Source organism: Notamacropus eugenii, chromosome 7 (genome assembly GCF_028372415.1).
Source record: "Notamacropus eugenii isolate mMacEug1 chromosome 7, mMacEug1.pri_v2, whole genome shotgun sequence".
NCBI classification, from domain to species: domain Eukaryota; kingdom Metazoa; phylum Chordata; class Mammalia; order Diprotodontia; family Macropodidae; genus Notamacropus; species Notamacropus eugenii.
Window position 1 is genome coordinate 20055569 of NC_092878.1, and position 27533 is coordinate 20083101.

General features: G+C 36.9%; 1 protein-coding gene across 6 annotated transcripts in view; it reads right to left on the minus strand.

Moving 5' to 3' along the window:
• DPH6 (diphthamine biosynthesis 6) overlaps nucleotides 1-27533 on the minus strand; it is a 479427-nt gene that overhangs the window by 156119 nt on the left and 295775 nt on the right. Inside the window, exon 13 of one of the 6 annotated variants that reach the window (XM_072623002.1) lies at nucleotides 76-18218. The exons of the other annotated variants lie outside the window; for them this stretch is intronic. Coding sequence (XP_072479103.1) covers nucleotides 18153-18218 — 66 coding nt within the window. The 3' untranslated portion in view covers nucleotides 76-18152. Of the gene's footprint in view, nucleotides 1-75; nucleotides 18219-27533 lie in introns of those variants that run through there. 6 annotated transcript variants of the gene reach the window in all.

Consider the following 27533-nt stretch of genomic DNA (forward strand, 5'->3'; position numbering starts at 1 on the left):
GAAAGTAGTTGAGCAGTTCTGCCTTTTCTCTATCACCTGATCCATGTCTGCTGCAAGCAGAGGTCCTTTTCCTTATTTGATTTCCTGCTGATGATACAGCTAAAAATATTTTTGTCGTCCTTACCATTCATTGCATGCTTCAATTTTTGGGGGGACTTTAGCCTTCCTGATTTTATGGGATCCATCAGTTAATAGATCCATAAGCATTTTGATGTCACTCATGTTCATTCTCAAGTCCTTACCTCAGTCTTCTATATCTGCCTTTAAAAAGTCTGATTTGCCTTCTAAGTTTCCAGTGCAGTCACTTTTACCTCTTTAGACAGTTCACTCCATTCTTTTCCATTAGAATACTTTTCATCTAATAGGATTACATTCATCCTTCTTTCTCTAAACTATCTGAAATCTACATTTCTAATGTCTAGGGATTCTTTTAAGCCTATAACCAAATGAATCACACCACTTCTTCCCCAGTTCCTGTAATTTCTACTTTGGTAATCAGTTCTTTTATAATGGTCAGAATAGGTCTAGAATAGCAGGTTGACTTGTCACTTCTCACATCTTTTGAAATCAGGCTCGGTATTATTAATCATGGGAAGTTTTGAAAGTCAGGCAGTGATTTGGATGTGAAGCTAAAGTGAGCAAACAGACATGGAATGGTCCTAAGTAAGGGAGTCATATCCCAAAAAGGAATTTCAAGAAGGTTTATCTGGCAATGGAATAAGGGACTGAAGTAGGGGAAGAAGAAGAAATCAAGGATTACAGTGTGTAAAGGAGAGAAAGGAAGCAGAGCCCAGTAAAGAACTTTGTAAACAGAAAGCACCTAATGTTTGCTGAATCAAAGATGATATTCAAGATTTCTAGTCTTGAAATAATCTTTAGACTGTCTATTATCTAGCTCCATCCACTTTTTTTCACTTCATGTACCCTAAGTTTGGATCAACCAAACTTACTCAAATGTTCTGCAGAGAGTCCCTTCCTCCTGTCTACTGAAATGAAACCTATTCTTTCAAGGTTCAGATGAAACTTCATCTCCTCCTAAAGTTTTCTGAGTCTTTTAACCAATAATGTTTCCTCCGCCCCCCAAATCCTCATCACGCTATGTACCACATTTAAATATTTTACAAATGATAACTTTCTTTGGAGTTAAATATGTCTGATCTCCTTTGTTAGATGGCAAACATATAAGGGTCAAGGCCAATGTCTTATTCAATTTTATGCTCCTATACTCCTTAGCATAGTGCCTTGTACATAGTAAATATGAGCTAAATGAATGATTGGAAAGCAGAGTTGTATTGGAAAGTAATGTGAAGTAACTAGGACATCCACATGGATATAAAGTAATGGGAATGATGGATTAGAGGGAAGTGAGAGGTCTAGTCTGGAGAAGTAGATTTAGAAGACATTCAGAGAAAGATCAATCAACCAATCAACCAATACATACTTGTTAGGTATCAACTATCTGCATTAGCCCGAACACACAGTGGCCTTGAAGCCGAAAGATCTGCATTCAAGTCCTGACTGACACATAGTGGCTCTATGACCCTGGGTAAATCACTTAACTTTCCAGTGTCTTGGCAATTCTTTAAGACTATAAAAACTACAAAGAATGAGGATCTGTGCTGGTAAAGGATTTTTCCTTATCTGGGATGTCCTTCTACTAAGGAAATGATTAGTCTCTATCACAATATGCCAAATCCTGTGCTAGGTGCTAGAGATTCAAACGAACCAGTCTCTGATCGTTCAGGGAGCCCACACTCTGTCATGAGAGTTACATATATAAATATATCTAGACTACCACACAAATACAAGGTGTTGTAGGGAGGGAAGTCATTCAGCAGCTAGGGGTATTAGAAAATTTTTTTTTTTTGTCAAATGTTAATTTATTTCAATAGTCTTCTCTGTAGCTTTTCACTTTCTGGGCATTCCGCAGCACTACTACTGATGTCATCAAAGACATCATGAGCATGTCTGTCATCAATACTGCAGCCTACAGACTGGGCTGTTCCAAGTATCTCTTTAATAGTTCCACAGAGATCTCTTGCAAAGGACTGGTGCCTCATCTGTCGAGCATTGTTGACAATCTCTTTGAGACTAATGTTTCCATTGTGTTTGATATTTTTCTGCATCTTTCTGTCCCAAAGGATTAGGCTTCTGATGATCAAGGTTGAGGTAGCCAGTCTGTTCTGGGCCCGTCTGTTCTGAGTGGTAAGTTTCACTGTGATCCTTAGCCCTTTCTAGTCACCAGTGGCTTTGGCAATGTCATCCCCAACTTCTTCATCAGTACATCTTAAAAACACTACTTTAATTTTATTACGGTCAACCTTGGGTAGCACAGTGGTGATGAAGGTGGAGGCTTGGCCTGTATGCTGCAGGATGGCTTCCAGTGTTTTGGATGAACCCAGATTAGGGATGACTGAAAGAAATTGCAACTTCAACACCACAAGCCAGAAACCAAAAGCCAGAAAAGATTTAATGTAGAACGCAGTGCCTCAGTAGAAACTTGAAGAAAGAGGGGAATCTAATAAGCAGAGTTGAAGATGAACTGCATTCTAGACATGGGGCAAAAGTGGCAAGTCATGGAGAAGTGAGGCAGACTCTTGTGTGTGAAGCATAGTGAGAAGGGCGGCTTGACCTTACTTCACCCATAAAGTGAGGACGTTGGGCTAGACAGCTTCTAAAGTCTTTCCTACCTCTCATTCTTGGACTGTTTGATCTTACTAACATGGATCCTCATTTGTGGTTATTATCATTAGACTCAAGTCTACAGCTGGTGTGACACAATGCAAAGAATGTAGGGTTTGGCAGATCTGTGTTCTAATCACTGGTTCTGCCAATTACTAGGTGACCTTCATGTTTTGGAGTCTGGGTTTTCTTATTGGTAAAATGGGAACATTATTATTAAGGATGTTGTAAACCTCAAATAAGACAATGTTTATTATAGATGTGTGTATGTACATATACATAGATCCCCATACACATACACACACTCATATATCACAAAACAGTATAGAAACAGGGACAGGAACTGGAGCTATAATTATTAGTTTTTCTCTATCTCCTATAAAAATGCATACTAGCCAAATAAAAACTTGTCCCATAAGTTTGCAGGGCATCACTAAGTAGTCTACTTCTAGGTTTCACTCTCTAAGTTAAATAATTCCTATTCCTTAAGTCTTTTCTCATATAATGATTTTTACAGTTCTTTGTTTTTACTGGTTTCCTCTGGATTAATTCCAAATCTTTCCTATTTTTCTTCCCATGTAGACTCCAAAACTGGAGATCAAGGTTGTATTTATAACTAGGATTATAACATAAATGGGAAAGTGCAACCTAAAGGGGTACCTAAATTCATTAGGTATCAGTTAAAATTCCTTATTAAAGGTCAGGAAAAATTGGATGAATTGAAATTTACGGTATAAAAGTGGTTTAACCAAAGAAATCTATATGCACTCCTTTATAGGCAGTGAGGAAAAGAAGCACCGAGAGACCTGATTAAGAACTCAAAGCACAATCTTTCTTAGGGGATGCTAAGCCTTATTTAGGCAACAAAGCTTCCAGCCAGCATGAATACATTTATTTCAATGGATTTCAGGACCATAACCTTCTGTATTCTTCACTTCTATTTTATGTTGCCAGGGCTGTATTTCTAATCTCTCAAAAATGTTAACAGAATTGCAGAAAGCGATCAGCAGGGTCAGACAAAAAACAAAGGATGGAGTCACTGTATCCAGTGGCATCAACCAAGGTAAACACAGTGGTGACCAACTGAAAAAAAAAAAGAAATAATGGAAATAAAGGCACCAGCTATAAATCTCCAGGTCTGTGCAGTGCTGAAGTAGAAGGTCGTTTTCAGAGAAACAATATCGTGAGGAGAGTACATCCATTTTAGCTAATCTTGTCAGGTAGGTTGGTGTTTGTATCATCCCTTAAATGCAAGATAATTCTAGTCATGAAAGGGAAGATCTGGAAGTCTAGAGTTTTCGGCTCATCTCTCGGATGGAAACAGGGATAGATGCTAATCTTTTTATGCCTTCGTGCACTTTGTAACAGGAAACCATACGTATTATTCTGTCAGTTAGGCAGGTATAAGGTAAGTAATCTTTTAATATAGACTTGACTTTGGAGTCTGGTTTAACAATTCAAGTGGTGGAAGCTCTTGTTAGGAAAGTGAGAATAGGTCATTAGAGAATATTTCTTACATTTTTGCCCCAATGTATTCTAATAGCCTGAAAGATTTAGTGTGTCTTCTTACATTGATGAGGCAACATGAAGTTGTCAGGATCTATCCATTGCATTCATATAAGTTAATTTTTTTAACATCTCTTTTCTTTACAGAGATCTAGAGAGGTTATTCTAGGTCTGACCATTCTTGGAAAACGACTGCTAATCATGGCTACAGGAAAGAAAGGGCTAGTTTCCATGGTAAGATATTTAACATCCTCTTTTTGTCCCCAAATTTGAATTTGCTGCTATAAACAGAACTCTGAGTCTAGGAGTGCAGCAAGTCAAATACAGTTCTTAACTTTGGCAGAATACAGTATAAAGTGCTCCAGACTTGAATTCTGACCCTGACATTTAATAGTTATATGATCTTATCCACATCAATGATTATTTCTGAACCTCAGTCTCTTCATTTCTAAAATGATGAAAACATGTGTAATCCTCACCTCAACTATTTGTTGTCAATAAATCTCTCTGTGAACTTTAATGTGTTATAATATTATTTATGTATCAGGTATACCTATATCAAGTAGCTAGGTGGCATAGTGGACAAAATGCTGGTTCTGGAATAAGGAAGGTTATCATCTTCACGACATGAAATGTGGCCTCAGACACCAGCTTTGTGACCCTGGGCAAGTCACGTAACCCCGTTTGCCTCAGTTTTTTCATCTGTCAAATGAGCTGGAGAAGGAAATGGCAAACCACGCCAGTGTCTTTGCCAAGAAAACCCCAAATGGGATTATGAAGAGTTGGACATGACTGAACAATAATGCCCACATCATTATTGCTATTATTATTTTAGAGGATCTCAGAGTTCCCTAACATTTCAGATTTTATTATTATATGATTTCATTGATATAGGAAACTGTCAGAGAACTTTTTCTCCTAATCAGTTTGCCTCAAACCTCAGTTTGCCTGACTTGTTAATGACTTGCCTGGGATCACGTAGCTGGTATGTCAGGGGCAGGACTTGAGTCAAGGCTTTCTCTACTCATGGGACGGTTCTCTATTTACTGCTCCACAGCGGCCGCTCATGTTTGAAGAAGGGTGTAACCAAGATCCCACTGGAGGTGGGACCAAGAGATCTGAGGTTGAATCCTAGCTTTGTCACTTCTTATGTAATTGTGGGCACGTAATTTATCTCCTCCAGATTTCAGGGGCTCTCACTAGATTTCTAAGGTTCTTTCTACCTCTAAAATTTTATGATCCTATTAGTAGGGGAAGACTACAACTGGTGTAGATGGCAATTCCACTCTTGCTTCTCCTCTGGGGATTCTTGTCCATTTTCTTCTGTAAATCTTCCATAAAGAATCTAGCCAATGTATAGGAATATTCCTTGTTCGAATATTTCAGTGATTCCAGTGCAACATTCGGGTTTTTCTTCTTCCTTGCTCTCCATGCCTAGTACCTTTTCAGACCTATGCATCCTTAATTCTACTATTGCATGTTTTCTTATATGCAAGTCACTGATGTTCACATGGCACAGCCAACTCTACCATGTACTTGTATGAAGAGGATTTACATCATTTTTTGAAACCACAGTGTTCATTAAGATTTTCTCAGGACAAAAATGTAAATGTTTGCTGAGGTATGGAAGATGTGTCCCTTCTATAATGAGCCTTCTTTGAAGTTCCCAGCTAGAAGGGATAACTCCCTTTTCAATCTCCCAATTGTATGACCTCTTCTCATCTTTGTATTTTAGGACTTAGCACAGGCAATAAGCATAACAGATATTTAAAGTTGGTTAAACTGAACTCATAAAAAAAGAAACAAAATTAAAATATCTTAAGAGAAAAGAAGCATTAATATAACACAAACTTTAAGAACCAAAATTGAAAATGATGAACCTAACACCCTAAAGGAGGTTTAAAATAGGTTTTTCAAGGAGGCACTGTTCAAAATGGAAGTCAAGATCAACGGCATGACTGAACTTGAAGTAGTTAAAGTAACAGACAAGTGACCATTTAACAGGTACTCATAGAGTGTTCATTACTTCAAGGTGCCTTGGAAGAAAATGAGAAAGTCTCTACCCTTTAAGGGTTTATAATTTAATAAGGGAGATAAAGACTCTTACACAAATACCGAGAAATGCAAGGGCAGAGAGGTGGCACAGTAGAGTGCCAGGTCTGGAGTCAGGAAAACTCATCTTCATGAGTTCAAATCTGGCCTCAGACACTTAGTTGCTCTGTGATCTGGGCAAATCAGTTAACTGTTAGTAAAATGAACTGGAGAAGGAAATGGTAAAGCTTTCTAAAATCTTTGCCAAGAAAGTCCCAAATGAGGTCATGAAGAGTCAGACATGACTGAAACAACATGACTAAACAAAAACAGCAACCAAAAAGAAATACAATAGAGTAGATTAGCCCGTAAATGCTCTGAACAACACATGCACTTAGGAATATTTTATTGAACTAATTAAGTTAAAATGGATCTCTTTTAGCAAGGAAAGGTTTTGTGAAGGCTGTATAAACATAGAATCACAGATTTAGAATTAAAAGCGGTTTTAGAGAGGATCCAGTATAACCTTATTTTACAGATAAGGAAACTGAGGTCCAGAGAAGTTGAGTACCCAAGAACATATAGCAAGCGGTATCTCTTGAAGGATCATTATAGAAAGTGACAGACTAAGAAGAAGGCAATAATGTTTATACATGAAACTAGGCAACCCATGCAAGGTGAATTAAAATATTCCATTTTGTGGACCAATTTAGAAGGATTTGGCTTGGTTTCCATCAAAAAAATGGTCAAGTTTATTACTGTCAATCATAAGGAAATTTAATTTTAATAAATATTTGTCTGTGGATGAGGCTCTATGCTAAATGCTGAGAGAAACAGATAATAAGAAGCATATTCTACATCTAGAAATGTTTATGGATATTTTTGTACTGAGATAGTACAGGTTCTTCCAAATCTCATGGCAAATTGGTTATGCCAAAACCAAAAATGAGAGGTCTAAAGGACATAAATTTAAGTACCACTCAGCCTTTCTATTTGTTTAATTTAATAACGGTATGGCTAATCTCCATCATCTTCCATCTGGTAATTTTAGGGAGGCCTTTACTGGGGAAATTGAAAGGACATTTGGACTTGAGGCTTCATTCTTTGCAGAGCAAACATCTCATACGATTCCTGGCTCCTATTTATCACTTTTTTCTTTTGTAATGTAAAACAATTTATTCAAGATAAAGTAGACAGAATACAATACAAATGAAGGCAGGGGGGAAAAACTGCCCCCAAGTGGTATCAGTAGAATGGGTTCTTCACTGTATTCCATCCTTTGTTGGCATCACTAACGAGTGGCATGCAATATGCTCCTGGGAGGCAGTAAGAGGAGCATAAAACAAATAAAAGACGTGGAGAAAATAGGTAATTAGCTCCTAAGTAGGACACATTCATAGAGTCTTGGAATGGTAGAAATGCAGGGGGCCTTAAGATATCATCTGTTCAACTGTTTTCACTTAGATTAATCTATAAACTATTCAGGCCACATAATTTTTCAATTTCTCTTAAAAGATGTTTAGGGACAGAGATTCCTCAATAGTCGTCTACATCAGCATTTTAATACCCTGATAGCCAAGACATTCTTCCTCATGTTTAATGAAACATTCTATTTTTCCTTTAAATGTATTTTCTCTTTCTCATTCTGATGACACCTAGAACACATGGTCAGCATGCTCCTCATAAAAAATTCTTCACATAGCTGGAAACAATGCTACAGTATTTATGTTATTCCATTAGCCTCCTCTTCTCTAAGGAAAACCACTCCAAATCTTTTATTATTTCCTCATACGGGGCCTACTTATCATTCCTATAGGCATCTCACAAATCTTCTCAGGATCCTTTTTCAAATGAGGGAATCCTCTCAGTGACTTTACTTGGAACAACATGTTAATTTTGTGAGAACATCTTTTCTTCCTTTTTGGTTTCTGTTTTTAAACCTCAACGAGGTGTATACCCAACCTCTCTATTCAACTGTTCATAAACCCAGCTGCCATCCAAGCCCATGTCCGTCATGGCTAATGAAATGAAGTGCCTTATCTATCAACTACATACTATAAGAAGTGTTGTCTTTAAGTTTTATTACTTTTCTGAGTGTTGCTGAAGTACAGAATATGAGACACAAAGTATGAGGAGAGGCCCAGATGGGAAGGAGATGCTGTCTTCTGCACTGTGGCCAGAGGCCCGCCAGCCCAGCTCCACTGGGGCTCTCCCCAGATGTGAAGTGATCCGGTTCCATTCTGACGGCAAACAATTGCTAACACACGGCACACCTACATTTCTCTAACAGCCTTGGCTGAGGTGTTAGGGAAAAACGAAACAAAAAAGAAAACAAAACCCTCCTGCTTTCCAGTTTAGTTTTACCCAGACAAGACTAGAGTTGTTTTTTTTAAGGGACCTTTGATAAAGAACAAAGTTTGAGAATTTCTCCTTTAAGTGTACTTTCTCTTTCCTGTTCCACTGACACCTAGAACCTCTTCTGCTGACACCTAGAACCTCTTCAAGAGGACTGTTATTTCCTTATAATGGGCACTACCCTCTCCAATGATGCAGACTGCAAAGACTCTAACATCTTAGCTGGCAGCGTCAGACAATGACTAGCTGTGTGACCCTGGGTAAGGTAACTTCTTTCTGCCTCAAGTTTCCTTATCTATAAAATAGGATAATAGCACCGAGATCTCAGGGTTATGAAAATGGGATAGTATTTTAAAGCACTTTGCAAACCTTAAAAGATTTATATAAATATTAGTTATTATCATCATTAATATAATTAAGTGCCTATTATGTACCAGGCACTATAAGTTCTAGGGAGCACAAAATATAAATTTGAGACAGATTCTGTTCTCAAGGAGCTTACATTCTATACACTGCAAAATAAATACCTATGTGTAGAGACACACACAAATTAATATGAAAAGGTACACCTTATTGTGCCCCTCTAGTTGGGGGGAGGGGAATAAGCATTTACATAGCATCTACTCTATGATAAAGTACTTTATCAATAACATATCATTTGACCCTCATAATCACCCTGTGAATTAGGTGCTGCTATCTTTCCCATTTTACAGTTGGAGAAAATGAGGCAGAGGTTAAGTAACTTGCCCAGGGTGACATAGCTAATGCGTGTTTGAGGTCTGGCTCAGTTTTGGCTTCTTAACTTGCCTATCCTTCGTCTCAGTTCAGCAAAGAAGAAACAACAAAAAAATACCCAAAAGAACTGAAATGGGGGCATTTACAGGATACCATCTGCTGACCCAAGCTAATGCACAGCCATAGGTGGAATTACCTGACAACGACTCCATTCTTTTCTTTGCTTTCAACCTGATTTGGGAGGCATTCTTTTGAAAAGCCACTCAAGTTCCCAGTCAAAAGCAGAGCTGGGCTTTAAGTTTGGTGGGAACCTCAGTCCTTCCCAGAATCTCTCTGTCCACATTTACAGCTAACTAAATGTGCTGGGCTAACACACACCATCATTTCCACTGGTTAAAATGGATTCTTTATAAAAAGCAATCAATGAACATTCATGAACTGCCTACTATGTGCCAGGCACTGTGGTAAACACCAGCTACACAAAGAGAGAGAAAAGAGAGTTCATGCCTTCAGGGTGCTTATAATCTAAAGAGGAAGCAAATCATCTTTATATAAAGCACTGCCGCTGCTCTGTTGATCTCCTCCTCATTTGACTTTGCTGGGAAATGCAGAATCCTTCCCTTACCTAGTTCTCCAGACTGGAAGCTCATTAGCAGACTAATTTTTGGTTTTAATCTTTGCACCATGCTACCACCTGCCTAGCATCAGCCACCAAGTTTAGATACCATCCCTCTTCTCCCCAGTCTTCTTCAGGTGTGTTGGTCCTCACACCTACGATGGCAGCTGCAAATCACAAACTAATCTCCTTCCAGGGATTATCTCCTCTGGCTTAGGGTTGTGCTTATTTGTCTGCCCATCAGATATTCCAGCCTTCCAGCTGAGGAAGATTTCTCCCTTAGCTTCAGTTTTTTCTGTACTGTTCTTGTTTTGGTTACTGCATCCTCTCTCCTTTGCCTCAAGGCCTGCTAGGAATCTACCACAGTTCAGAATGGCTGGAAATCTTGCCCTTGTCCTTGATTTGTTTCCTTTGTAACTAACTGTTCCACTTGCTCCAAACATATTCCCTAGCTGGTTGTTAAGGCTGACTTAAACTTCTTATGAAGTTAGGCTTCTTCACCTTTTGTTTTTAAGTAAGGATCTGTACCTTGTCTTAGTAGGGGACACATGTATTTGACAGTAGAAGCCATCTCTCCCTGAAGCTTTTCCTTGCATCACATCCAATCTGGTCAATGTCTAGAAAATATGTGTTAATTTTTTTCCCCCAAAGTGAAGGATCTCTTCTGGGTGATACTACATTCCTGCTTCATGTATGGAGGATGCCTTTAGGTCTCAATTCATTTGCAATCAGAGGTCATTGACACAGCAATGGACTCTAACAGGAACAGCACTGGGCTCAAAGGAAGAAGACCTCAGTCTGAGTTTTGATCGTGTCACTCACCAGTTTGTGTGGTCTTAGGCAAATCAACCGGTCCCCTTGAGCCTTCACTTTCTCATCTATAAAATGGAGGAAAACCTGTGGTCCTAATCTCATAGGCTTCCTGTATTAAGTGAAACACTGTAGATCACATAGCTTTATAAATTGTAGAGTCATACAGATATGATGTTCTAGCCTGAGGCCAATGGCTGATTACACCTTTCCTTGCTCACACAATCAGTTTCACTATCTTTGATTACCCACAATTCAACTGCACTCCCCTCAACTTTGAGTCGTCTTCCAGAATCATTACAGTTTTATACTACTAAATACCTTAAATACATCCTCAAAGTAATAGTCATACTTCTCACCAAGGAAATATAAGATAACTGAGCAAAGGGCATATGTAGACTGTTCTTTGATTACTAATTACTGTTGAGAGCTCTGGATAATTAGTTATTTTCCATGTTCCAGATAAGTTGCTTACATGGGAGAGTAAGAGAAATGGTGGGCCTGGTGTCTGGAGAGACCTAGCTTTGAATACTGCCTCATGACTTACTAACTTTGTGACCACAGACAGATCACTGAATCTCAACGAGCCTCCCTTTCCTCATCTGTACAAGGAGGACAATATCTGCAGTGCCTACCTCATGGGGTTGGAGAGAGGTTCAAAGGAGATAATGCATGCAGAGTTCTGGGTAGATCTTACAGGGTTATGTAAATGTCGATTAGTATGGAAATGGTAATGATGCTGTATCTGTGTTTATAGAATTAGTGATATTCCTCTATCTCTACGTTTGCATTGTGGTGATCTAAGAGGTTATGTTTTTTTCATCACATGTAACCTCTGATTTAGATTTTCCTCAATCCAAGAAGGCACAAAAAACCGCATTCTCTTTATTTGTCATAGTCCTGTACCTGTCCATATGGAGATTTTCCTCTTTCAAGTCCTATCTAACAGCCCCCTCTGTCAGACTAGTAGAATTCACTTCTGTCATTTCTCATCCATCATTTGCTATGTATTTTCACCAGCTTCTTTGAGGGCCCCATGGCACCCCCTATCTTACCATCAATACGCAATATGATCTTATTATGTATTTACAAATAATATCTTTTCCACATAATATATACCTAAAAAAAGTCCTTCTGAATTACTCAAGAGGGGAAAAAATTACTGCGTATGTGCAGCAAGTAAAGTGCTGTTTTTTTAAAAAAACAGGAAGATGGTAGGCATTTTGTTAAATTTTTATTCTGAAATACTCCAAGGGAATTTACTTACACCATGGACTAACAGCCTGCAAAAATTTCTAGGTAATAAAAATAGTGGTTTAAAAATTAATGAATAGCAAAAAGAGAATGCGAACTCGTTGCCTTTATTTATTTATTTTACAACTTCAGAACAGTCAGACAGACATATTCCTTTAATTCTTTTCTTGAGATTGAAAGTGGTAGCTGTATACAGGAGCGAAGTCACATTTAGTCTCAATCTACCTAGTGCTGGACTTTAGGACTTATATGTCAAGTTTCAGCCTGGAGCAAATTCATACATCAACTTTTGTATTAAATGAAAGTAAACCTGTGACAGAAATAATAAAAGGAAAATTCATAGGTGAGTCCTCCAATACCTATGTACATGGAGGGGCATTAAAGAAGCAACCCTAGAGGACAGAAACTGCCTAAAATACAGCATGTATTTTACTCCCAGACAGGATTTTTTCTTCTGCAGCTATTCTCCATCATCAACAGCTCCTCAAGGCATTTAGAGGTAGCAAATAGTCTTTCATTAAAGCAATAAACTATCAATAGAAACTAATCAATGATTCTTTTAATTCTGTAAATTAATAGTAGGTATAGAAGTCTTGGAAATTAATTCAGTAGAAGGAAGAAAAGCTCTTTTAGCTGATAATCCAGATAACTAAACAAGTTGCTCATTTGTCCCCAAATCTGTAGGATGGACCTCCTGCTGTATTGTTGATGGCTAAATCACAAACTCACTCAATGAACATTGGGTTTTTGATTCTGTCCTGACCACCGTTGCTAACAGTGATGTGTATTCATAAAGGCACCTCTAACCTACTCAAAAAAAGATATGCTGGTAGTAATACCTAGATCAGACAGACAGATATTGAACCTAATAAGTGGTAGAAAAAAACCCAAAACCCACTAATAATCTGAGGCAAAAATGCCTACAAATGAAGCCAGGGAAAATTGTGAAAAAGACTATACTTTTTTAAAAAAGTAGATGGGGGAAAGAAGGAGGGAGGCAATGGAGGAAAGACAGGGAGAGAAAGAAAAGGAGAGAGAGGGAGGGAAGGAGGGAGAGAGAGGGAAAGAGAGAGAGAGAGAAGATGTGTAGAGAAAGAACATACTCTCTCATTAAAACACCAATCACCAACCACCCTCCCCTTTCAACCCCACTTAAATATGAAATCTGTGCCCTCCGACTGGCTTCTAGCCAGTGTTCCAGCCAAAAATACTGGTAACTATCTTTCTATATCTCATATATAGCTACATTTTAGTAGATGGTGTTTACAAAAATATGTTCACTTCTGTTACAATATGAACATTAATTTTACTAGGCACTCATCAAAAGTTAGAAGCCAGGTCAGAGGCAGTTTTCATAGCAAGTTGGGGTACAGATAGGTGGGTAGGGGGTGGTTTATTTCTTTAATGAACTGGTATGCTATTTTGGTAGGCAGACGGGTCAATTTGTCACCATATAATTAAAAGTGTGATGATATCTATGTGGAATGAGGTGCTCTGCATACAGAAGAGGTGTGAAAACATCATCTTCCTGGAAGACAAACTGAAAAATGGACTACTGGATGTCTGCTGATTTTCAACTTTCTTGAACTTCTCTACTTCTGGACCTTTGTTCATGTCAATCCTGATACTAGAAAAACTAACCGCTCTCATTCATCCCTCCCAGTCCAAATCACCATTATTTAAAGTCCAGCTTAAGTAATACCTTCTCAAGAAAGCCTTCCCTGAGGACCACAAATTTAAGAAATACATAAATAAACATAAAGACTACATATAAATATAAAAGAATAAGTAAAATAGCTGTATTCTCTAAGCACTCTGTATCTTTTTTTATAGCGTTCATCACATTCTACCTCTTAGAAGAAAGATTTGTGTATACCTTATATTGTAAATACTGTACATTTCCTAACAGTTCGTAAGTTCCTTGAGGGCAGGGCCTCAGAGGAGGTATCCAAGGCATAGTTATTGAGTTGAACAGGAAGTGAATAATAAATACTTCCTGATTGATTGGCAAGGCCTCAAGGCTGAAGCTAACACGACAATATCAATGTTTACTAGGGAGAGCATTAGAATATTTAAGGAAAGAGCCTCGAAAATTCATTCTTCTGCTTTTAGACAAAGGTGGCTTCTTAATTGGAGATGAAGTTTGCAATTAAGCATTTTTGTGCATTAAGGTTTGGGGGGCATCTTCTGAACTAAGAAATATTCCAAGTTTTATTAAAAAAATACAATGGTTCACTTCCCTGACCCCGACATATTAATTAAGAAACCTGTGACTTCTTTTACTTAGAGAGCTTAGAAGGCAAACAAAGACATACCACAGAGAAAGGAACAGGTGCCTTTGATTTCCACAGTAATATCCTAGGATTTGGAAGATATATTGAAGTTAGAAGTTTGAGTGAAGAAAAAGAGGAAGTCTGAAATGTCAGTTCTAAACGTAGGGTACAAGGAGCATGGCAGAAGAAGTAACCTAGCTGTGATTGTAATTACAATGGTATGGTCCAGGAGTGAGAAGTAGCAAGCCAGCAAACCTGGTTTCATGTTTTAAAATAAATTAACAGATAATGAGGTAAGAGAGTAATTTTAAAACCTTTTGTTCTGCATTGACATTTGATAAAAGTTTGATTAATAGAAGAATATTTTTGAAAACTACATCAGTGTTGTAGACTATTGACAAGGAGGTTTAAAAATATATAAAAAGGGCTATTATTTTGAAAGGAACACATGATTTAAAATAGCCTGAACCAATGTTATTAAGAGTTACTTTTATGCTGCAAAACTCTATAAATTATACTTTCTTAAAACTTCACACAGTTCTTGATCTCTTTCTAATTTTAAGTCATTATTAGTTTCCCATGTATCATGTTTCCTGATAGTGGGTGGTGAAAGATTTATTCATGTTGAGCAGTGCCCCAAGGTAATTCAGTTTTCAAAAAAACCTAATTTTACAATTATAACCATCTGAGAAAAAGAGTAGTCTGACTATCAAATCCTTTCACAAGAAGAAGCATTTGTATTGTAAGCTTGATCCTTGCAAGCAATGATTTTCATTTCATATTTTTCAAACTCTTCACTTTCTTTATTTTCTTATTAGACCCTCAACCCACAAATGTTCAACTGTCATAAAAGATCAGTGTTCCTGAACTGCCAGCATTAATCTTTTGTTTGAAATGTATAAAGAAAGACAAATAAAGGAGACATTGCAAAATGTCTTCTTGAAGTAGAAGCAGATATTGAAATGATAAATAACATAACCTATGAACGCTAGTTATAATGTTCTTAGGCGGAAGAAATTTCTAAATATCAAAGATAGTGGTATTGCTGTCAGGTGGTCCATAAATAAACCATGGTCAATTCCTGACATTGGACCTTTTCTCTTGAGATGTTACTGTAAATAAGTGTATTCCCCTTGACTGTCTGAATTCTACATGCCCATTTCCAGAAATGCCACAGCAGATAAGTAACACTGTCATGTCTGTTTTGTCAACTACACACTGATTATCCTTTTCTATCTGTAGTTTGGGAACATTATCAAGGTTAGACAGTCTCTCCGAAAACCTGTTTTAATGCTTCTGCATTTAATCATTTCTCTAAGCAGCTTTCATAAGTAAAGTTTACAGGCATCTCTATAGAGATTGTAATATTTTACTCTTCCCACATCATGGAAGAAGATTGTACTCACTGCAAGTAGCCTACTAAAATTAAAAAAAAATTCTTTGGAGGAATTCATTCTATTGTCATTTGACCACATACAATCAGAATTTTTGATGTATTGGAGGGAAGCATCTCCAACATTTTGCGATTCTTTGGCAACTACCCACCTCGCTCCACTCTCCTGACCTCCAATGTTTTGTTTTTTTTATTTGTGACAAATTGGTTATGAGGCATTTACAACTGAAGCACATATCACAAAATTACTTCTGCCAAGCTTCCTCTGTGACCTGCCCGTGGGACATGACATGCTCCAAGATGCATCGCTCTATCAAACCACATCTTTCCAGGACAATGCAAATTATGACGAATTCCATCATCCTGCATTATGCATTTCATGCTAATCTCACTAATTCCAAAGAATCAGGAGTGCTCGCTCTTCTGCTGAAGGGCATGTTGTCTGATTGAATGATGGTGAAACAACATTTGCCATCCCCTTCATCTTCTAATCCCAGCTGCGGCCACCTCTGCCCTACATCCGCCGGGCAGCCTTTCTAACTTCCAAACCAGAATTAACTTTAAATTGGCAGAATCGTTTGACAAGAAACCTCAAACCACCAAGAAGGACAGCTCGAAGGTCTAGAAAACAAAGAACTTTGGGGGGATGGTGGTGGAGTGGAGGGTAAACAGTACTGCAAATGACTCTAGCAGTTCATCTTCATTCTCTTAGCTGTGGATCTTAAAGAATCAAAACCACCTCTTTGGATGCTTTTTGACTTCCCTGTTTCCATGAAAATGTGGATGAAATTTCTTGTTTTGAGCTCTTTTCATGGTTTATTTTGTTTTTCCTCTGCAAATCATCAACCTGGGAAGCAAAAGAAGAAATGCCTCTGGGAAGAGGAAAAGAAGGAACTTCAAAACAATTCTTCCCTGTGTCAGAAGGGGGCAATGTGAGTACAGGAAAGAAGACAACAGGCTGTGATCGTCTGTGGCCACACTGCTGAAATAAACATGTTGAATTCCCAAAGAAACATATATTTTATCCTGTGGCATAATTTACTTATAACATTAAAACTCAAACATGGGACAATTTGTAGCAATAACCATGATTATGCTGTTAGTGGCCCAAATGTCACTGTCTAGATTAGGCTAAATGATACCTAGCACCAAAGAGCTCCTCTGATTTATTTTTTATGATCACTGGTAGAACTTGCGTGCTTAAAAGGCTCCCAAGAAAACTGCCTTCAATAAATAAATAAAAAAAGGATGAAAAGATTGAAAGAACCCAGTATTGTTGTTCAGAGAGGTGATTGTAAAAAATTGTCGCAGGAATGATACAAATTTTAAATCTCAGAGAGGCTGTTAAAAAAAAAAATACGGTAAATATCTCAGACACCTCAAATGACATTTTTTAAAATTAAAAAAAATTCTGTAAGCAAATGACTCACTTTATGGTATGTGAAAGTGAAATGTATTTGAACTGTTCTGTGCTTTGTGAATAAGTCAATGTGAAGAGGAAATAAAAATTCTTAACCCTTTTGTGCAATTAGATGGACTTTTCTCAGTGTTCTCCCTGGTACATAAAATGAGCACCTGAAGAGTAAGGAGGAAATTAACTTATTATCCCAATAAAAATTGTACCAGTTTATGTTTTTGGTAAAACAGACATTTCTAAGTTGGAACTAGACAACAGAAGACATATTTCTGTTTTTGTCTTATTTTCATTTATAGCAGAATTGTTAAATACATTTTTTAAAAGGTGGAAGGAGAACTGCTAAGTATGGTTTGTTTCAAGCTGGAAAAGCTTTTCAGCATAAATAACTGCATACTTATCCACTGACTAAAATAAGGGCAACTTTTAGTCTGCATTTACATCTGTACTTTAATGGAATCTTATGTATATATATATATATATACACATATATATATATTTTTTTGAGATACTATATAAGTCCTAAGAAGTACATAGCACAAATTCACATTAAAGTATTCTTAAGAAAAGGCAGGAAAATCTCTTGCTTTCTACTGTCTTCCCAGTGAGACCACCAACCCTCAGAGGTACATGCCTATGTGAGCATCACTGCAGCAAAAGGCACTGGGCACACCCTGTGCATGCTGTGGCTTGTTGACATGAACCAGGGCAGGCAGACACCAATAATACATGAAGTGCGGTTCAGAGGCAATTAGGATCAGTTGTCAAGGCCAGGCCATTAATGAAAGAACATGTCAGAGGAGCTGGAGACTTCAATGGTTGAGGGCAAGAAGGCGATTTAGTGTGACAGATCGAGTCCTTCCAATGTCCTCAGTGGTACATGCTAATACCAGCCTTAACAACCTTTTGTGGCAGTGTATAATGCGACTAACATGGACTTTGATTCAGCAAAATGACTGCTGCCACTGTGAGTCTGTCTCATTCTAACAACAGTGAAAGCACTGCTACAAATAATTACCCACTTCCGTACTTCTCTCCTCCACCCAATGCAGTCGTCTTCTATGCATGCCATACTGTTTGTCGCTAGAAGGTCAGGGCGTTTATCAGGTTATTTTCTTGTGGTTTATGTGATGCCTGTTTTTGGCGGGCCTGTATAAATCAAACATCATTCAATCTAGTAGGTTTTCAAATTAAAAATAAATAATTAAATCCCACCCCAGTTTCATGTGGTTAATAATAGAACTGGCCAACACAAATCAAATTCATCCAAAAGAAACACTGTCCACCATGAGAGTTATTCACAGAAAAGGGGAAGTGATTACCTGGATCACAAGTAGATAGTAACCCAGTCCTCAAAGAAATGAAATACAGAAACGTCACACACAGACACTCAGACTGAACTGCTTTTCTTTTCAAGACAGTCTTTACAATTCAACAGTAATTTTATACCTAAGAAACCTATAAGCTTATAGGTCAATAATCAATAATGAAAGAAAATGTTAGATATTAGATAAAAGACTCACAATTTAAAGTCAAAATGAACAGTATGATGATATTTTAAATGACCAGAATCTGCCCATTTTGAAATTATGATGAAGTCTATAGAAGGTCTCGGCATCAATCTCCTAAACCTGTTTCTTATGTGTGGATGCTGTTACTTAATAATTTTTTGCCAGGCTTTCACATTTTCTGATCGCTGAAAAATGTATTCTTACATGCAGGAGAAAAGGCCTTTGTCTTAATAGCAGAAAAATGGATAAGATTTTCTTATAATCTTCCCAGAGATGTGCTCTTTCACATTTTCTCAGGATTTATTCCCAGCATCTCAACTACAAAGGGTGATGATGTGATACCTCAGGGCAGGTAGCTCGGCCTTGTCTGCTTATGAATGACCGGGCTAGAAGAAGGGCATCTTGCTAAAGATTGATGGGGAATCAGAGCCAAATAGATCTGCTTGAAAAACAGTTTTAGTCTTTCCTTGTGAAATTTTAACTTTTGGAAAGCCGTATTTTTTTTTTTATTTTCTGAGACAGTCTTTTTTTTTCTTTTTTACTCTTTTGTATACAGCTGTTATCTTTCCTTTTCATAAACAATTAGATCTTTTCTAGACATTTTTCCCCCATATCTCATCCCATGCCATATCCTTTTCAGTAACCTATTTACCTAATTTCCCCACTTTTCTGGGTGAATATTTTTCTTCCACCTTCTAATATTAAGTACCATTAGAGGGAGAGATGGATCTCAGAGATGGTCTGGCCTATTTCTTTTATTTTTGAGATAAGGACGCTGACGACCAGAGACCTTAAGTGACTTGTCTGGCACCACACAGAAAGGAATTTAAACTGGGGCCCCTGACACAACATCTATTGGTCTTTCCCTACAACTTGTACCTTCATGGATAGTCAACTAAGTCAACATTACAAGAGGCTGTGGTTAGGAGACTAGGCACATCTGTATGGAATTTCAAAATGTGATTTAATATATCAAATTATCTGTGGATAAAATACTATATGCAATATAAAGCTACTCCACCCAAAACACTTGTCATTGGAAAAAAAGACAGTATGTCAATCTTTAAGACTTTACTCATACTGATGACATCCATGTACCTTAGGGACAACTGGTATTTACCATTTGACCATGAAACAATTATACACATAGCTACTCATGATGAAAATTTTAAAAATCATATCATCTTCAAGATATTACAAAGGCAAATGAACCCCTCCCTCATCCCCATGGACAAAGTGCACGTCAGGATTGGGCTGGGATTCCATCTCTCAGATTTCAAGTTTCTGTTGCTTAGCTTGTTGGGATGTCTATACTACGGGACGACAGAATCTGTTACTATATTCATACGTGACAATGGAACTGGTCTTGCTGATGGAAAGAGAATAAAGTTTGTACAATGACTGGAGCGGCATTGTTTCCTTAGATCCCTTACATTTACAGCATAGAAACAGATCTTTATAGAGTCCGAACTAGTCAGAAACAAGTTAACACCAGGCTCCTGAAGTCCTGAAAATAAACATAATTTTAATGTTCATTTTAAAGTTACATGAACAAGAGAACATTTAATCTCTGAAAAGAAAGACCCTGGGAAATTTCCACTGGAAAAAGATAGATTCATAAATGAAGAACTGACACAGACCTTAGATATTATCTAGTCTAACCTTCTCATTTTATGTAAATAAGTGAGAAAATGGGTTGAAATGCCTTTTAATATCAAGTTCAGGTTTTTATACATCCATATACATATTCACATATGCAAATACTCACAATATTTCTATGGTAAAGTCTGGAATTTCTCATTTGTCATAATGTGTTTACTTTAAGTGAAACATCTTAAAGTCATTATTTTGTTTTCTAAATACTTATTCATAGAAGATGTTCTTTCTCTTTCATGAGCACAATTATACAGGGTTTCTTCAATCATTAGCTCATATTTTAATAATATGTTGCCATTTGGGGACAGCTATAATCATAATCATGAACGTGAAGTTCAAAGATCATTAGATATATAGATGGCATGTACCATTAACAAGAAATATTCTGCACCATAGAGATCACACATTAGAAAACTCAGAAATTTCTCTGTAGAATTTGCTATACTAACTGAGCCATCTTTCTGTGTAATTAACATAAATCTCTTCACAAAGCATTAGTTTTAATAACAAACAGGGGCAAACTAGAGAAAAAGAACTCAAAATTATAATATGAATAATTGAGTTTTTTATTCTTATATTTCATAATGATATTGTATCATTTTAATGGACCTAAACCAGAACTATGTTCTTTATGCACACATGTATACATACGTATGTATATACATATATGTATGTGTGTACAATCTTCTTTTCTTATATTTCATACTTACATAACTATAAACACAGCATGAAATATTAAGATTGTGTCCAATGAAGAGGGATTAATTCTACAAGCAAGGATAGAATCAATAATTCTCTTTAAGGTGAATTCAGACTTTCTGAACACACGGTTACCATGTAGTAAATGATTTTTTCCAAAGCACTAAATGGAGTCCCCAGAATGTTAACAGGGTAACGTACCTACGAGAGATGAGTCACTTAATACCCTTTTGCCAGAAAGATGAGACCCAGTGTAACTCAGAAGGGTAATCCTTGTGTTACTGAATCATCAGCTTATGGCACATAGGTCTTAGTAGGACAAATGAAAGGTACGCACTCTGAACTCAAACTAGAGAAAGGGAGTGAGGCAGGAATCAAAGGAATGGAAGATTACACCATTAGATAGATGCAGAGTTGAAATTCTATTGAGTCAAATACGTTGTAGAGGTGATTCTTCACCCCACTGTTGTGCTAATTAAAAAAAAAACTTCTAAATTTTCAATATTATAATTTGTTTTAGTAAATTAAACTGCATATCTTCTTATGTTCCGCACTGCTACTCTCACGGGACTTGGCAGCCTGTCCTCTCTGCCACCTATCAGAGTAAGAAGTTGAGAGGTGTTCGATAGTCATTCCAAAGATCTTATACTTCCTTCCAGAACACTGAAAATACAGGGTGTTGTTAAATAAATAGGAATCTTATATAAAATTTACAATGAGTAATTTAAAGTGGGGCTGCAGAGATCTAGGTTTTTGAACTGTGACCTTAAATTGCACTCATTAGTTCAGGCAGCAACTTCAGAGGTATTTTTCAAGTCTTTTCCACTTAAATGAATTACTGTGACTTTTTAAAAAAATGGTACATATTCTGAAAGCTAATATTAATTTGACTAGGATCACAGGATTATTTAGATGTAGAAGGCAACTGAGAGGTCATCTTGTCTAACTACTTCATTTTACACATGAGGAAACTGAGACTCTAGGGCTAAGTGACTTGCCTAAGGCCACGTAGGCAATAAGTGGCATAACTTGGGATTTAAACCCAGGTCCTCTGACTCAAAAGGCAATGTTTTTTCCATGATGCCATTTTGGATTTCCAACAATGTCATAAATTTAAAGATGGAAAGAAGCTTAGAAAACAAGTAATTTCAACTTCCTCCTTTTATATCTGAGGATTCAGAAGCCCAAATAGACAAATTAACTTGCTTATGATCCAACAAAATCTAGGTAGTAGAGACAGAACTCCAACATCCTGCTTTTTTCTCACTACTTGGTTGCTTTTATCCAGAAAATGAAAACAAAAAACTTTCATTGGTTTTATAAGCCACTAAAAATGAAAACATGTTGCCTTGAGAACGAGATACAGAAAAGTATTAAGTGTCTTTTTATCTATATCTCATAATGAAGGTGAAGTATAAGATGGAAGGAAAGTCATGACTTCAATGTTAAGTTTAGATGATCATAATTTCTCTTTTTAAAATTTAACACATGCGAAACCAATTTTTCAAAAATCATTCACTTACTATATGTGAGTAAAACTATTTGCAACTGAAACTACTTAAAGAAGGTAGGTGGTGTAACAGATAGAGCAAGATCTGAGTTCAAACCCAACCTCAGACATTTCTTAGCTGTGTGATTCCAGGTACATCATTTTAACTTCTGTCTGCCTCAGTTTCCTCATTTGTAAAATGGGAAATAATAAAAGCAATTATTTATTCTAGGTTTAAAATGAGATAATATTTTATTTTATTTTATAGGCTACCGGATGCCATCAGGACCTCAAGGACCTTCATCTACCACCCACACATAAAAAGCATAATAAACTAATTTGACTAAGTAAAAGAAACTAATTACAGAGATTTTATAATGGCACTCCAAATAATCGTTGCTTGTTACATTTACTAAAGGTTTTATATAAAGGAAAGTAGATATGTATTTTAATATGTCTCATACATATACATCTGTTTCCACATATACAAAATACAGTTTGTAAAAAGAATAATATTATCATCCTTAAGACCATACCAATGCAAACTGAATGCAATGTCTGTTATAACTCAAGGGGAAAGGTTTCCTAAATTGTAAATATACACTTGGAAATGTTTGTTTCATCAATTCAGCTATCATTTTCAAAATGTTCTATTTCCTATACACCCCATTTTTCATCTGCCCAATTACTAGCAATCTTTTTTTTTCGACTATCAAAAATGATCATTTGTTTCTTTATTGTAGTAGATAAAACATCCTTTCATTGTTTCAGCTCACAAGCTGTGCGGATCCTACCCACTGTTCTTGCCTCCAGCACTTCACATTACTGGTGTATTATTTCATGCATGCCCTACTCTTTTATCAATTGCTTTTGAAGTAATGTTAATAGACTAGAAAATTGAGACATTTATGAAGTATAGGCAGTGTTTATGAAAAAATCCATAAAATATGACACAGGCAAGACAAGATAAAAGCAGCATTTTAATAGATTATGGCAAAGAGATTCTGTCAGAGTTGACAACTGACTCCTTCGAGATCACTAATTTTTATGGGATTAATTCTGTAGTATTAAAAATGAAGTTAAATGTCCTAATTAATCTGTAAATAGCACATCCACAATTAAACCTTGTGTCTCCTCCTTGGATTTGGGTTGGAATGATTTTTGAGTAATTGTAGCATTTATAATGAAGTTAAAAAATGTTTTCCTGGTTGTTTTTACCTAAATATCTACCTGAAGTCACCTTCAAATGGGCATAAAATATGTACAACTCTGATATTTAGATTCTAGGGCTTAATTATCGTGCTAGTGCCTTACTTTATGATGGAACTATAGTGCCTACACAGGAAGTCCCTGACTTGAGAATGACTTATAGATGGCTCATACACTGTCATCGGTGGCAGGAACAGGGGAGCCCATTACAGTTCTGAGTGAGGCGCCCTTGTACAACTGAAGTCTATTTTGCAGTTCAGAACACTTGGGAAGTGACTGGTAGTCACTTCCTCCTCTGAGATTTAGAGAATTAATAAATCACTAGTCTCCAGGTATATCTATTCCATTCCACCTATTTCTCCATAGAGCCCCTACCCCTAGATGTCAACCCCAGAGAAGAGGCTGATCATATGGTGGTAACAGAGATTCAGAGGAAGAGGATTTCTGATGTCTTGAGTAAGTATATGAACTGCAATTTCCCACAGAAGTTGTTTTTCATAGAAATAATGCCACAAATTGTGTAAGTATAATTGAAAAAGCACTGTATTTCAGCAACATGATGGGTTAAACAGACATCTGGCCAGCCTGGGAACCTAAAAAAAAATTTACAACATTGCTTCTATGGAAAAAAAAAAAGCTTTAAGTTCCAAATGACTGAATTATAAACCAATCTTTGGAACACAGTATGTTTATAAATTGGGGCTTACTTATTATCTGACTTAGTAACCCCAAATCCTAAAATGTAAAATGTTCTAACTTTATGAATTTTCTTAATAATATTCTCTAGCAAGCAAGGGTCTAGTAAGAAAGAGGTCTGATCATTTTGGAGCTGACTAACCAATTCTACAAATATAAATTTGCAGTTAGATTCAGTCACAAATGACAAGTATGTCACATTTTGAGTGGTACAGAACAATTACTTGACAAAGGAATTTACAGCAATGCTGTGACTTAAAGATCATTTAAATTTAGCCATAGAATTTCAAAACACATAGTTATCGTTGTAAAATAGTTCTGTGTAAAGAAATTGGTCAAATCAGTCATTTTCTATTAGGAAGAAAAAACAATCGACTGAATGACTGCTCATATTTCAATGGAACGTTCTGGCATTTTTTAAGCGTAGCCACAAATCTCATTTGGGATCAGATCTTCCTTCTTTGTGCCCTTGTCCTGTGAGGAAAGAGGGTCTTAAAGAGATGAATCATGTTGCCTTTCATAGTTAAGTGGCCTTGATAACAGTCTATAGTTATATTCCAGAAGAAAAACACACAGAAAAAGATATATTGACATTATGGGTAAGATAACTATCTTTATAGGAGTGTCCATGTGAATAATGTATTTAAGAAAATGAACATCAAAGCTCTCAGAAATAACTACCTGGTTTTCTTAAATGCTGTGCTCATAAACATAACTTCCCCTCCCCCCAAACATCTGGACTAAAATGGCCAATTTAGTCAGTTCAGTCAAACAACTAATTTGACTGATTTTGTGAGTAAATGAAAAGGCCATTAGGCTAACAGAATTTAGAGTTAGAAGAGACCTTAGAGAACATCTAGGCTAACAACATCATTTCACAGATGCTCTTCAACAAATTAGGGCCTAAAAAAGTTAAGTTACATTCAGGATGACATGTCTAGTTAGTGGTATAGCTGAGACTGGAATCCAGGTTTCCTTATTCTCTGTGTCCAGCTATTTTTTCCCAGATAAAACCACCTCTGTCAATTTGGCCAAAGCTACGTGTGTGCAGTGTGACATTATGTATGTGGACACATCTCCCAGATGACAGATTTTCTAACAATAAGAACATTTAAAGGTATATTCATCCAGTATTAAGAAGGGTTATTGTGATGAAAAGTTCTGAGCTGACAGAGAGAAGAAATGATAAATGTCATTTTTTTTCATCTCTAAATTCTTTGATTCCATGGAAAAACCCTAAAGTCCTTGCCTCAGGGAAAACATATTTGAAATCCCAAATCCAGTCATCAATTCAGCTTGGTGTGTCTGTAAGGATTACTACAGCTAAGTAGCTTCTAATTCCATTTATATCCTGTAACAGTTCTGCTGTCCTCATAAGAGCATCAATGTTTTTCTTGAAGTTATATTTACTGAGAAATTAAAAAAAATAAGTTTACCACCACATTTATTCTTCAAAACTTTATGAGACCATCTGGATCACTTACAAAAAAGATGCACACATCACACATAATCATTTCTCACTTTTCTACTCCATGCCCAGTACTATGCCCAATGCTAGGCATTGGAGAAACAAAGGTAAACATGAAACAGTGACATTTTATAGGGGAAACAACATGTGTGCTTCTAAGTATACACAAAACGAATAGAAGGCAGTTTGGGGAGGGGGATCAGAAAAGGTCTTACTTATGTAAGATATGGCAGAGTTTTAACGAAACTAAGGATTCTAAGAGATAAGTGTAAAAATAGAGCATTTTGGGAATATGGGACAACCTGGGCAAAGTCACAGAGGGGCTCTATTTCTGGAAATAAAATACTGTAGGAAGGACAAGAAGAGGGATGGTTTGGCTGAGCCAAAAAGAGCTTTAAGAAAAAAGAAGTAAAATAAGGATGAAGGAATAGTCTGGGGCCAAGATCGTGAAAAATTTTAAAGGAGACAGAGAAGGTGTATTTGATCCTAGGGATAACAGAGTCCCTGAAGTTTGTTAGGCAAGAGAGTCATATCTGTGTCTAAGGAATGTGTGTGTGTGTGTGTGTGTGTGTGTGTGTGTATGTGTGTGTGTGTGTGTGTGTGTGTGTGTGTGTCTGTATATTCATCCTTCGTTGCTGAAGAAGTCCATGCCATCAGAGAAATGATGACATGACTTGCACTTGACTTTGTTTTGAGTGAGGGAGGGCTGTGCAGGTCACCAGCCTCATTTCTCCTCCAGAGACATCTGAATTCAGTGACCAGATATTCATCAGGATGACTTGAGATGACCCAGGATGAGGCAATTAGGGTTAAGTGACTTGCCCAAGGTCACACAGCTAGTGAGTGCCAAGTGTCTGAGGTGAGATTTGAACTCAGGTCCTCCTGACTCCTCTATCCACTGCACTTCACTATTTCCCTTCACTGAGCTAAGCAAGGAAAATCCATTAAAGTTACTGTTCAGTAACACACTGTCAAAAAAATATGGGTTCATGCATACACACACTGACTTTCTTTAACTAGAAAGTTCACTGAAGAATTTTATCTGTGTATAGTTTAAGTTAAATTTTGAAAGACATTCTGACTCTCTAATTTAAAAAAACTATAAACAGATAAACATTTCAAAAGTCAGATGACAGCCAAAAATGCTACAATGGTATTTAGAAAACAAAGGCTCTTTAGCATTTTTTTTTTTGTGTGTGTCATGGACAAACCACTTTGACTCTCTGGTTAATCTATGGACCCCTTGTCTAAAGGAATAACACTGGTAGCTGTATGGAGAATGGACTGGAGGGAGAGACGAGACAGAGAAATCAATTAGGAGATTATTGCAGTTGTCTTGGCAAGAGGTGACAGAAGAAGGTAGTGGTCATCTGAGAAGAGAAAATGGGATGGATATATATTTACATATTCTACATTCTACATACAATGAACCAAGTAATACTATATACTTGTACCTTTTAATTACAGCTGGATTTGCAACTGTACTAGTTTCAAAATCGTTCAATATGCCCTGGATTTGTGAGTGGTCAAACTGGAAATGTTGTACCCTGGTTTTAGCTACTTCCTTCATGCCTTTATTTGGGAAGGCGTAGGGTAATGCTCATGCGTTAATTACATGGATAGACATACAGAGAATCAATACGTGTCTATCACAAATGCTAAGAGATATTATATACATTCACATACAAGGCTCAGTAAATAGTTATTAGATGAACGAATATCTGAATAAAACAAGG